General features: G+C 41.6%; 1 protein-coding gene across 4 annotated transcripts in view; it reads left to right on the forward strand.

The window, feature by feature from the left end:
• EHBP1 (EH domain binding protein 1) overlaps window positions 1-13951 on the forward strand; it is a 307647-nt gene that overhangs the window by 39509 nt on the left and 254187 nt on the right. For all 4 annotated transcript variants that reach the window (XM_058667867.1, XM_058667869.1, XM_058667868.1 and 1 more), the window contains exon 2: window positions 9118-9175. In XM_058667867.1, the coding sequence (XP_058523850.1) occupies window positions 9118-9175 (58 nt within the window). The remainder of the gene's footprint in view (window positions 1-9117; window positions 9176-13951) is intronic.

The raw sequence follows: 13951 nt of genomic DNA on the forward strand, positions 1-13951 counted from the left end.
CACAGCATCCTACCATGAAATGTTTGGTTATGGTTAAGAGCCTTTTCCCCTCAAAAGAATAACCCTGCTATTTAGTGAAGTGTCTATTCACATTAAATTTGATGTTAATATTTTAAGCTGTTTTTCTCCTTGTAAGTGTATCCTGAATTCTATAGTGATTAAAGTTTGCTAGACTTATGTTAAAAAAAACAAAATATAGTTTCTTATTTTCAATTAAGCCAAACTTGAGGCTTAAATATTAATTACTGATTTTTGAAGTATACCTGTCTTTTATCTTTGGAAACATCGATTTTATATAAATGAAAAGCATAAGGCATAACACAGTTGGATTTTGTGGGACCGATTTGTGATACAGCTGATTAAGCCTACCATACTGGCATGCTATATGGGTACTGGTTCAAGTCCCACTTGCTCCACTTCCCATCCAGCTCCCTGCTAATGTGTCTGGGAAAACAGCTGAGAATGGCTCGAGTGCTTTTGACCTTATGCCCATCTGGGAGACCCAGCTCTGGCTATTGTGATTGAAGAGAGAACCAGTAAATGGAAGATCTCCATCTCTCATCTTCTTTCTGTGACGCTGCCTTTCAGATTAATAAAAAATCAGTCTTAAAAAAATCAGGAAATTAAGAAAATGAGTTGAATTTTGTTGTAGTACTTTGGAATGTGTACTTATGGGTCCGACACTATCTAAAGTCCTCACCTTGCACACCCAGAATCCCATATGGGCATCGGTCATAATGCCGGCTGCCCCGCTTCCCATCCAGCTCCTGCTTGTGGCCTGGGAAAGTAGTGGAGGATGGCTCAAGGCCTGGGGATCCTTAACCTGCATGGGAAACTCAGAAGAAGCTCCTGGAAGATAGGCTCAGTTCCGGCCGTTGTGGACACTTGGGGAATGAACCAGTGTATGGAAGATCTTTCTCTGTAAATCTGCCTTTCCAATAAAAATAAATCTTAGGAAAAAAAAAAATGTGTACAAAACAATTTTACTGTTAAACATTTTTCGAGTCACTGAATTTTCTGGACTATTAAGGCATTACTATACTAAGAACATTTAAAAATCCAAGTTGTTTAACTTAAAAAAGCTTATTTTTTTTGCTAACTTCGCAGTGCAGATTGGGTTTCCCAGGACACTTAACCTTGCATGTGGTCATTTAGGGGAGCTATATACCTTTTAGTATTCTATGTGTTGAAATTCTTTTTGTTCAGGTGGTAGAGGAAAAACATTCTAATTTATTAGCTGTTTTATTCAAGAAGTAACAGTGACCATTCCTTTTATTTTTTCAGTTCTCAGATTCTACTGGTAAAAAGTATCATGTGACTCCATCTGATTGCCAGCATGGCAGTGTGGCGGTAGAGGTTGCAGGATGGTAGAAAAACTTGGTGCAGTTCTTCCCTGGATTAATACTGTGCTTTGGGTAGGAGCACAAATTATTTGTAGAAATTTTATTTCTCTGATAAAAAACTGACTTTATTATTTATAATATTGTTCAAATATGCCATTTTTAGCTACCTTTAGATTTTGTAGGTATACAGGAGGCAAGTGACTACTTGCTACAAATCTTTCGTTGTTACCTGAATTTTTTATTTCGTTTGACTTTTAAACCACCAAGTATTTAACTAGTCAGTGCTACTTAATTTTACACAGTGTTTTAGCATTAACTGTGGATTTACTGTGTTATCCTTATTTGGTTAAATTATGCAGTAAAGAAATTGAGAGACTTCTAAGGTCATTTAGTGTCAGACCTTGGAAAAACAAGATTTCTAACTCCCAGTCTAGAATTCTTTCCTATTTACCATGTCACCTTTAAAGAGTTCTCTTTTGTGACTTCGTATTTCTTAAATTAATAAATAGTTGCCTCATACTTCTTTCCACTTAATTATACCTTCCTTAAATGCCCTGAGGAAAGAGGTATTTCATTTGAAGTAGAAGAGAAGGACTAATCCGAAAACCGTTTGTGATACAGGTATAATAGAATAAAGTATTTAGTTTACCAATTGAAGAGAAAATAGGAAATTGAAAGGCCTGCCCACTACCCTAGTTCCCATGCTTGCCGGTATGTACCGCAGACTTGTTAAGTCTGTCCCACATCCCATTTAGCTCTCGTACATGTCAATGGACATTGAAGCCTAGTTCAACCCAACCAACCCTACTATCCAGCCCACACACATACTGGTGGGTGCCTTTCTGTCTAGCCACTCCTGTCCCTGTCCTGGTTTTTGCACTTTCCAGTGGGAGTGGTAGCCCAAGAGGGAGGTGCCCACTATTTCTCTCCTAGGCCACTCCCACTCCCTAATTATGCACTTTCCAGGTGGTTCTGGAGTTTAACTTAACAGATTTAGCCCCCAGTGCCAGCCTCTGCCGGCTGATGCTGCAGCTAAGCCCAACCAACCCTCACTCACTCTAATTTTTGGTTGTACCAGTCGGAACAGTCAGCCCAACCTGGCTTTTCCCTGATCTAGTCACATGAGGCCCACAGATGTTGTAGCCCTGCCTGGTCTGGTCTGCCCTCATCCCAACTCACACTCTCCAGTGGGAGTGTTTGTCCAGCAAGGAGCCCACAATCCCCTCTGCCGGCTTTGCTTCCCCCTCCTTGATTCTCACTTGTGCTGTTTGGGTGCTGCAGCCACATCTGGTACGGTTCACCTCACCTTTGCATTCCGTAATGTGCACTGGCTTGTGTTGCGACTGAACCTGGCCTGACCCACACTCTATTCTGGTGCTTGGATTCGCCAGCAGGTGATGTGAACTGGTTGAGCCTGGTCTGCCTCCAACCTATGCCAAATGTATGCTGGTGGGTATCTTTTTATGGCCTGGTCTGGGCTGCTCCCTATCGTGGCTTTTGCGCTTACCTGCAGGGACAGTGTCCCAACAGGAGAGTTTCCCAAGCTCCTCTATCAGAACCTCTCCCTATGCCAGATATTGCGCATACTTGTGTGCCATGGGCCAGCCCTACTTAGTCCACCTCCTGCCCTGGTAGGAACAGTGGCCTTCAATCCATTCCGATTCTTACTGTTGGATGTTTCAGCCCAGCCAAGGCTCGTCCATATCCAGACACTGTCCACACATGGCTCAGTAGGGGCAGAGAACCTAGCCTAGTCTATCCTACATCTACCCAGATTCTCCAGAGTACCAGATGGTGCTAGAGTCTAGCCCGGGTAGGTTTACCCAACACCAGTTCACACTTGTGCCAAGGGAAATTGCAGGCATATCAAGACCAGAACGCAGCCCCCACTCCGACCCCTGCATTCTCCTGTGGGAACACCAACCCAGCAAGGGTGTACTTTCACAGCTCCCCAACCAAACCTATTCTCAGCCCTGATTACAAGCATGCCAGTGGTTGCTCTGACCCAGTTGGCTTAGCCCCTCACCTGTCTTGGCTTTTGCCTTCGATGCTGTGAGCTAGTATCCCAGGCTCATGCAGACCAGTCAGTGTAAGAGCCTAGTTCGGCATGACCTGTGCTCCATCCTGAATTCTGTTCTTCCTTGTGAGTTGAGGTTTGCTCGGCCTTGCCCAGTCTTCCCTCTTCCTGTTGCAGCTTGGCCCACCCCACATCCTATTTCAGGATGCACATTCGGGTGCTGCTGCCTTGACCTGCCCAGACTGCTGTCGGTTCCTTTACCTGTAAGTGATGGGAGGTTCCTTGGTCATACCTAGCTCAGCCTATCACCACTCCAACTCTTGAACTAACCAGTGGGACTTGTATTTCCTCAAGGTTGGGCCCACACTTCCCCCCACAGAATCTACCCCTGGTCCTGGTTTTCTCGCATGCTGGTTAGTGTCTTGACCCTGCCAAGTATGACCTGTCTACTGTTCCATCACTCAGTCAGGTACTGGCACCTAGCCCTGCCAGACAGACCCCCAGCCATAGCTTTTGTGTGGACTGGTATGTGGTAGTCAGTGATGCTCTATGCTAACAGCCCATCTCAGGATTCCCATTTGGGCTGGTGAATCAGTCTGGCCCAGATAGATCTTACGGACTCTCCCCTCCAAACCACCAGGTCTCAGTCCCCACAATTGCCAGAAAGTTTTGTGACCCCATTGCTGGGAATCACCTTGAATTCATCCCTCTCCTATACTCACACTGGCCTTATCCATGGATGTCCCTAGCAGGAATTACATATCCTAAAAACCCCAGAGCTCACCACTGGCCGGCCAGCAGGCAGAGCCTTGTGCCTATTGGGCGCACTGGCCACTGAAAACCTCGGACTTGGTCACTGCCTGGTGGCAGTGACTTTGGCCTGAGTCCCCAGCATTGGGTCTGGCCTGGCTGGGGCACCCTGACAGCCACCACACTGCAGGGAGCTGCTTTTGCCCCAACTCCACAATTGAACACTGCCCAAACTCTTCCTGCTGCAAGATTTGAGTTAAAATCTTAAAAAAAAAAATTTTATTTGAAAGAGTTAAGACAGAGATTATAGCAGAGAGAGAGAGAGATTCCATCTGCTCATTTGCTATGCAAATGGCTACAATCACCAGAGCTGGACTCATTTAAAGCCAGGAGCCTGGAATATCTGATGGGTCTCCCATGTAACTGCAGGAGCCCAAGCACTTGAGCCATCTTCTGCTGTTTTCCTAAGCCACTAGCAAAGAACTGGGTTGGAAGTGAAACAGCTGGGATTTGAGTTTGTTGCCTGTATGACGTGCTGGTGCCACAAGTAGAAGCTTAATATGCAATGCCACTGATTCATTCCCCAAATGGCCATAATAGCTGTAGCTGAGCCAATCCAAAGCCAGGAGTTTTTTCTGGGTCTCCAACATGGATTCATGGTTCCAAGGCTTTGGGCTGTCCTCAACTGCTTTCCCAGGCCACAAACAGGGAGCTGGATGGGAAGTGGTGCACCTGGAATATGACCGGTACCCATATGGGATCCCAGCGCCTGCAAGATGAGGACTTTAACCTCTTAGGCGGCTACTCTGGGCCCAAGTTATTCCTTTGTAAGGGCTTTGAGTGAGGGATAGAAGGTGTTAAATCTTTCTTTTTAAAGTAAAGTTTGTTTTTCTGAACAAGCCCACCAAAAGATTTCATATTTACCAGTAGATTCCTTTAAATAGATTACTCTGGCAGTTTGTATTGCCTGCAGTGGATATATACAAAATATTTATGTGTAATATGTGAGTATATATTTTGTGTTTTTGTGTATGTGTATTATATGTAACATTACCTGGTTACTAAACTGTGGTGCAGAGATTGCAATATTGAATATATGATTGTTGAACTCTCTTTCAAACCTGTCTCTTAGATTGTCTTAACTTTTTTGATAGTTGTGTAAGCATAGGTTTTTGTTGTAAAAAAAAAATTGCTCATAATTGGGCAGTCCTTGTTCCTATTGCAATACATATAAATTTTAATAGCTTTTTCTTGTGGAGAAAGAGTTCTTAAAATATTAATTGTGATTAGGCAAATGTATAGTTACTGGTACCCTCCTGCAGACAGTAATAACTCACAGTACAATTCTTTTTTTTAGAATGCTCTAGCTCATTCTGCTTCTGATAATGTTAAGGTGGATTGATTTCCAGCAAGCATTTAAAACGTGAATATGATTTCTAATCCACAAAACAGTTAGCCATCTCAGAAGGTATTCTCATATATGTTCTATTTACATATTTGAAGCACCGGACATACAGATTAGGAGACTGCCCTTCTTGCGTTTTCAAGGAAAGAAAGCTTCTTTTTTTTCTGAAGCACTGAAGGGGTGTAAATGGAGAGTTTGTTAAGAGTTATTGAAAGAAGACAGCAGTGCAGAGAGCGGCTGTGGAGGGGAGATACTGCACTGCCATCACACTAATATCTCACCAGTGGTTAGGGAGGGAAGGGGGGATTATTTACCACTTTTCTTGTTGAAACAGTGATTCTCGACCTTGACCGCACATTGTCTGTGGAATGTAAAAAACTCTGCACACCTGCAATTAAATCAGATTCTCCAAGATTGGAACCTCAGCATCAGCATTTTAAAGCTTCCCAGGAAGTTTTAATATGCAACCAAGATGACTGTCCCGAAAAAGCGCAGATGAACTGCTAAAAGGATGTGTTATGTAGCTACAAGCTTCAGTTAGCTGTCATTAATTATATTTAAGCAGTAGGGACATCCTCAGTGAAATTAAATGCTCATTCCATTTAGCAATAAATACTCCTTGAGCCTCAGCCTTGTAGAGAACTTTTAGGAATACAGATACAAATAAGATACGATTGACAAAGTACTGAAGTGTAGCAGAAGTTTAAAGTAATGGTAATAATGGTACAAGGCATATGGAGTATTACAGAAATGGGCTTAGGAAGTTGAGAAAATGAACTCTGAGGTTTGGGACATGGGACATGGGATAGGGGAACTGAGGCAGGTAAAATGAAAGGAGAGATGATTAGGATTTCACACAAAAAGTGACGAACTGAGAGTTCATCAGGTAGAAGAGGAAGTATTTTCAAAAAGGTTATTTACATACAACAATGGAAGGAAATTTAAGGAGCATGTGTTCGAAGATTGACTGGAAAGTAAGATGTCTTTGAGATATATGCAAGTTGTTTGGCTTGAAAGATGGATTGGAGTCAGGCAGTGAAGTGCCTTATAACCATGTTTAAGAATTGAAGAATGTGGATCTTACCTTCTGTGCCAGGGCCAAATGCATGTGGGGCTTTTATAGGTCATCTGCAAGGATACAGTTGGACAGGTGTAAAGCATTTGGTGGTTTTGGATCATCTGGAAGTCTGGACACCTCATGCTTTGTTTAAAGCCATTTAATTGAATTTTTAAAAAATTTAAGTTTAAAATAAAATGGAATAATCTTTAGGTCAAATAAGCCTTTAGAGTTTAACCTAAAAAGGCCAGTTAGTAGTAACTTTCAATATAAAAACTCAGTATAACCTGGTAAACAAGGAAAAGCTGCAAGATTTGATAGCATTTCTTAAACAAAAATGAAGATTTATTTATGTGAAAGGCTGAGTGACAGAAACGGAAAGAGATATCTTCCATCTCTTGACTCACTGGATCGCTGTGGTGGCTGGAACTGGGTCAGACTGCAGCTAGGAACCAGGAATTCCTCCTGTGTCTCGCAAGTGGGTGGCAGGGGCCCAAGCACATAGATCATCCCTGGTTGCATTTGTGAGGAGCAGCATCAGAAGTGAAGCTGCTGGGTCTCAAACCAACACCATCTGTTATGTTGTCTCCCTGTTGCTGAGCTCTTCTGACTTTGTTTTTCATTTTCAGGTTTTTGGTTTTTTTTCTGTTGGTACTTCTTATTAGATTGATATTTGAAATTTCGAAGACACTGACATCTCTTTCACCTGCAGTTTAATGCTGTGCATCTCCAGACTGGCTCCCAGAATTTCACTGGGAAAAATTCACTGTAAAGCCTGACACTTTGGGTAGATGTTGTGGTGTTGCAGATAAATGCCAGCATCCCATACAGATGCCAGTTCATGCTCCAGCTACTCCTCTTCCAACCCAGACCCCCTGCTGATGGACTGGAAAAGGCAGTAGAGGATGGCCCCAAGTGTTTGGGCTCCTGCTACCCATAACGGAAACTTGGAAGAAACTCTTTGGCTGCTGGCCTTCAGCTGGCCAGCCATGGCTGTTGCAACTATCGATGAGTAGTCTTTGAAAAATAAATAAAAACCTGATAATGGGAACTGGGTCTAATCTTGAGAACTACTGTTTTCCTGTTGAGGTATACCATCTTGATTATTACCGCCATCAGAAAGATGGTACATTTGTGTAGATAGCTGCTTAGTCAAACAGTTTCGTTATTGAAACTTAGCTTTTGTGTATCTTTTCAGGTTCTATCACTTAAAACGAACAGCCAATAAAATTTTATCCTATTAGTGTTGCTTTTTGCATCCTACTCCTTCTGTACAATGTACAGAATACAGTGTACATTGTAAAGATTAGTCTACAGCATTTAAAAATGCGTATTTAATTGATTTAAAACTCTATCGTGGCAGCTATTTTTTCTCTTAGCATGTGAAGATCATTGACTTTGTCATAGAGGGAAGGAGGGACAGAGAGGTCTTTGATCTTCTGGTTCACTACCCAAATGGTCACGGTAGCTAGGACTGGGCCAATCTGGATTCAGAAGCCAGGAACTTCTTCATGGAGTCCCACATGGGTGCAGGTGTCCAAGTCCACTGCTTTCCAGGCACATTAGCAGTGAGCTGGATCAAAAGTGGAATAGCTGAGACTTGAACTGACATCCATATGAACTGCTGGCATTGAGGAGATGGCATTACCTGCTGTGCAACAATGCTGGCGCTGAGTCTGGCATATTCTTAACCTTGTGCCTTCAGTTTTGCCCTCACTATTTCAACTTTCTGCGTTTTTCCAATTTCTCATAAGGTATATGTACTTAGCTATCTACTTTTATTTTTATCTTCTTTGAATATATTTCTGATCCTTTATTTCTTTGTGCTATATTCTGCGTTGCTTCCTCAGTAATATTTGTTTTCGGGAGATCAGTGCATGATTGTAGGTGGATTATTGGCTGAGTAGTTGAAGTCTGGTGATCTTTTATGTATGTGTTCATGCATGTATATGTGTAGTTAATTAAATGAAGCAGAACAGAAGGTCATCTACTGAAAGTGATTACAAAGTAAAATGAAAGGGGCACAGAAAATTGTAAAGGTTACCAAGATGAGTCATTTCTTGGCTAAGAAATGTTAATCTAAGATTCTTTAAAATGAAAATTTAAGTAGAATAGCTAATAGTCATAGTTCTGATGTTTGCTACAAGCACAAAAGAAATCTTAGTTGTATAGGCTGGAAATGTATGGCTTTCATTTTACATTTCTGGAAGATGAAGAGATGATGCATGATCTGTTATTATTTTCTCCAAATGAAAGGGAATAATGTATTAGGAACATTAATGTTTGTAAACTAGAAAACAACTATAAATATTCTTTTGACTTAGTTTGTCTCAGTGAGTTAATTTGCTAAATATTTTAGAATATCATGTGAGTGAACTGTTATCTAAATTAGATCAGATTCAGCCTCTGCTATATTTTTATTTGAATATAAAACTTTATTGTCAGAGTAGCTCCTTTATCTAAAGCAGATGGCATTTTGTTCTTTGAAAAAGCATTAACTTTGTTTAAGAAAAGTTACTTGAATTTTTTTCTCTCTATTTGTTAGGCAGCCAGATAAACTGGTGGTGGTTTGGACAAGAAGAAGCCGAAGGAAGTCTTCTAAGGTTAGTATGTTTTCTAAATTTGTTACTCAGGTATTAAATTCTACTGTAAGTCAAATTCTTAAGTGTGTTTAAGTTTCTCTGCTCCCACTCTATTTTAAAATGCATGTTCTTTTCTCCTGATTAACCTGCTCTAAGTTAATTGATCAGGTGCTGGAATCTAACAGCAGTTCTTAATTGGGGAGCCAGATACTTGAATTTGGATTGTGGATTTGGAAATTGCTGTGGTTTGAATGTGTCTTCAGCATTGCTACTGACTTTCATAGGAGGTTTGCTTTAAGAAGTGTTTGTCATGAGGACTACTCCCTGGTGAATGGCACCAGGTACCCACATAAAATGGCCTGAGGAAGGAGTTCATCATGATTTGCTCTTGTAAGCAATGTGAGAATCAAGTAAGAAGGCCCATACCATGTGCTTCCCGGGCTCCTGGAAATTAACCCTTTTTTTTTTTTTTTCCAAATTACTCAGTTTATGGTATTTTGTTGTATTTGTGGTAGCACAGATGAAGTGATAACCTTAAATAACATAATAAAATTCCTGGTACTAATGTGTTATAAATTAATGATTGAATTGATACCATTTACTAAAATTAAAGCTAAGATTAATTTATTCAGAATCTAAGAAAATGAAGTTGGAATGTGCTTAAGTACTGGCAATTGTCTGAGTCCATTTCTGGGTTGCAGAGGAAGAATTGGATTTTTCAAAGATGTCAAGCTTTTCAAAATTATTAATAGTTTTAAATGGGAGGATGGAACAGATTTTTGTTTTATATTATTTTATTTTTAATATTGTTTACATAGTTGATATGGATGCATGCCCATATGGGTCTCCGATGAGGGTTGGGGGGCGGTCAAGACACGGAGATGGGACAGATGTTTCAATTTTGTTTTTCTTCTGTGTCCACAACAGGGGAAGAGTTGGGGGCCACTCCTTGCTGTCAAACTATATAAACACCTGAGAGTGGGAGACAGTCATTTGATGACACCTTTGAGACCTCGATTTAGGGAACAGTATTCTAAAGGTGTCACTTGATTGGTTTTGATAGTTCTGAGATGTTGCCAGGTTTTGTGTGTGTTGGAATGTGCTGTGAGCTAACCTGGTCCGTCCCGCATCTTGTCTGGCTCTCGTGTACACCCCTGGGTGCTCAGCCCTACCCACCCCCAGAACTGGCCCACACATATGCTGACAGATACTGTCTTCTTGATCAGCCTGGCCTGCCCCCAGCCCTGGCCCTCACGCTTATCAGCAGGAGCTGCAGTCCAGAGAGGAGTGCCCACAGTTCCTCCACCAGACCCACTCCCAGCTCTGGATCTTGTGCCTGCCAGGAATACTACTATCTAGCCTGACATGACTTGCAACTAGTTCTGGCACTTGCCAAAAGGTGTTGGTGTCTGGCCTGGTTTGTCTGCACCTATTCAGCTGGTGTGGCAACCCAGCTTAACTTGGTCCGCTCCTAGACCTGGACAACATGCCAGCTGATGGGTGCTGCAGCTGTGCCTGGACTAGCCTGCCTCCAGGTCCAGTTCTCAGACTCACCAATGGAAGCAGTGACCTAGCAAGGGAGTTCCTCAAGTTCCCCTACCAGACCTTCTCCCAGTCCTGGAACTCATGCATGCTGGAGTGCTGTGGCACTGCCTGGCATGTTCTGCCCTCAGTCCTGGCATTTGCATCTGCTAGAGGGTGCTGCAACCAGGCCCAGTCCTGACTCCCTTAAGTGTCTCATGAGTTTCATGGTCCAGCCTGTCTCAATATGTCACCACCTCCAGCTCTCTGCACAAACTGCCAAGTGCTGCAGTCTACAGAGGCATGCCCACAAGTTCCCTACAGAAACTGCCCCTAGTTCCAGTTCTTTCTTTTGTTCCTGTGGGTGCTGCAGCCTAGCCTGACATGCCCACTGCCAGCTCTGACGCTCATGGGCATTACTGCGGCCTATCCCAGCCAGGCATTCCTCCCAGTGCCATCTTTGGTGGATGCCTGTGGGTGATGCTATTTAGCCCAGCCCAGGTCTCCCATATTGACTGGTGCTAGGCATGTCGTTGAGCCCCAGCTTTTGAATGCGGATGCCTTGGCCAGACCCAGGCATGCCCTCCAGTTGCCCCCTCTAAACCATTACGCCTCAGCTCTCCTGCCTACATGTGTGCAGCAGTCTGGTCCATGAAAGCGCCAGAAGTCATTCCTTTTCTGTGAAACCTGCTCTCAACCCCTCCTGTTCCAGTACATCCCCAGACCCTCTTTCCCTGGCATCTACAGCCCCCACCCTGCCCTGCTTTGCAGCCAGGGTGGTGTGTTCTGGCCAGGCACCTCCTTCCTACCCCAAATATCTTAAAAAAAAAATAGAATAGGCTACAACGCTGGCATACTGCTATAGCTAACACAAATTTGGCATAAACCAGACCCAGAGTGGCTGCCAGCTATTGGCTGCTTCTCTCCCAGCAGTGTAGCACTTGCCTAAGTACAAGGCAACACAGGTAGTTGCCTACAACTGAGGAAGAAGATTTTTAAAATGGTGTCAGGCCTGGCACGGTAGCCTAGCAGCTAATGTCCTCTCCTTGCATGCACCGGGAACCTGGCAACCCGCTTCCCATCCAGCTCCCTGTTGTGACCTGGGAAAGCTGTTGAGGGCGACTCAAAGCCTTGGGACCCTGCACCTGTGTGGGAAACCCTAGAGGCTCTTCGATCCTGGATCCTGGCTTTGGATTGGCTCAGCTCCGACTGTTGTGGCCACTTGGGGAGTGAATCAGCAGATGAAAAATTTTCCTCTCTGTCTTGCCTTCTCTCTGTGTATCTGAGTGTTCAATAAAAATAAATAAATCATTAAAAAATAAATAAATTTAAAAATAAAAAAATTTTGGTGTCAATTCTAAGGAAATTCTGTTTTGTAGGTAAATTTAAACATATTTTTCTAAGCATACAATAGTCTTAGTCATGTTTATTTAGACATTAGTTTTTCCTTAGGTAGACCTTTGAATATCTAAGGAGAAATATTAATTTTAGTTGAATTTTAAAATCTGAAATTTTCTGAATTTGAAATTTTAATAAATCTTAAAGTTTTATTTCTGTTGTGCTATAATTTACAGAATAAGGCACAGATCTTAATTATATAATTCAATGGATTATAATTGGTATATTTGGTTATATAGCTACCATTCTTACTAAAGTATAGACTATTTTCATCACCCTTTTCCTTTTTTGTTGTTTTACTTGATTCACAGCTCTCAAAGGCAACCAGTGTTCAATGTTTTAGTTTCCTGTCACCATATACTAATTTTGCTTGTTACTGAGTTTCATGTAAAATAGGAACACTATTTTATGTCTGGCTTCCTTTGCTCAACATAATGTGTTTGAGATTTATTCGTGCTGTTGTGTCTTTTGGTTGTTTGTTTATTTTTAGCTGCTGGGTAAACTATTCTAGCATATGGATCTGTAATGATTTCATTATCTGTGTCTTTGTTGATGAACATGTTTCTTTTCCAGTTGCCTTACTGTTATGAATAAAATTCCTATAAAAATGTTGTTTGTGTATTTTAAGGCCCAGGTATTTCCATTTCTCTTGGGCATATACCTGGGAATGAAGTACTGGCTAACAGGGCAGGTATATTTTTAATTTAATGGAAATTGCTGAGCACTCACTCCAGCATTATAAAAAAGCTTTCTGTATGTGCAGCATCTTCTGTAAAATATGCAAGGATACTTCAAAAAAATTGTGGGAAGTGACGTTAAAAGATAAGTCTCCCTTGGTACCATATAACCCTCATCCAAACCTTTTGAAGTCTTTGCATAGTTTTTTATAACTCACTTTTTAATGATTTTTTAAGACCGCCTCATAAACAAACTTTTAGGGTATTATGGTTTGGATTTTTTTGAAGTAAAAGTTTTGTAATGAAAATGGATGATAAAAGTAAACAGAGTTCTCTGCCATACAGTGCTGTTGACTGGGTCTTAAGTTTTTGTGGAAAGGATAATTATAAGATTACCCACTAAGCATTACGGATTAATACAATTTTATGTATCAACTTTAGAAATATGTCCAGGTGTTCTCAGATATTAACAGTAAGTGATTTTTTTGATTTTAATAATTAGTAATTATTTTCTAAAATAAAGAGGCATAATAAAATACATTAGTTTATATGTCAATTCAGAATACCCTTATTTGACTTTAAATGTAATTTTTCTTATTACATTTTTAAAAGAGTATTGTAAAGGCAGAGCAAGAGGGAAAGTATGAGGGAGGGAGAGAAAGGAACAGAGGGAGAGAGAGAGAGATTGAAATTGAGAAATTGATTTTGAGAGATCACCCATCTGCTGGTTCACTCCTCAAGTCACAAATGGCTCTAACAGCCAGGACTGGACCAGGCCAAACCTAGGAGCCAGGAACTTCATGTGGGTCTCGCACATGGGTGATAGGGACTCATGTACTTGATAAGTGATCTGTTGTTTCCTAGGTGCATTAGCAGGGAGCTGGATCAGAAACAAAGTAGCTAGGCCTTGAACTAGTACTTCTTAAGGGGATGGGGTTGATTTGGAATGTTCCTTGTGTAGCTGAACCTGCTGTGCCACAGGGCCCTCCTATCATTGTAGTTTTCAAAGTCGTATGACTTTTCTATTAGGTCTAATTCTTTTTCATAGTATGTAAAATATCATTAAATATTATTTGAATCCAAGTCATGAAATAGACACATGAGACTACATATACCAATAGACCTGTGATATGTTTTAAAAAGCTAGAAAAACTGCCTAAATGGACCTGGGTGAAATGCCCTAATCCTGTCTATTGTTAAT

Source organism: Ochotona princeps, chromosome 8 (genome assembly GCF_030435755.1).
Source record: "Ochotona princeps isolate mOchPri1 chromosome 8, mOchPri1.hap1, whole genome shotgun sequence".
NCBI classification, from domain to species: domain Eukaryota; kingdom Metazoa; phylum Chordata; class Mammalia; order Lagomorpha; family Ochotonidae; genus Ochotona; species Ochotona princeps.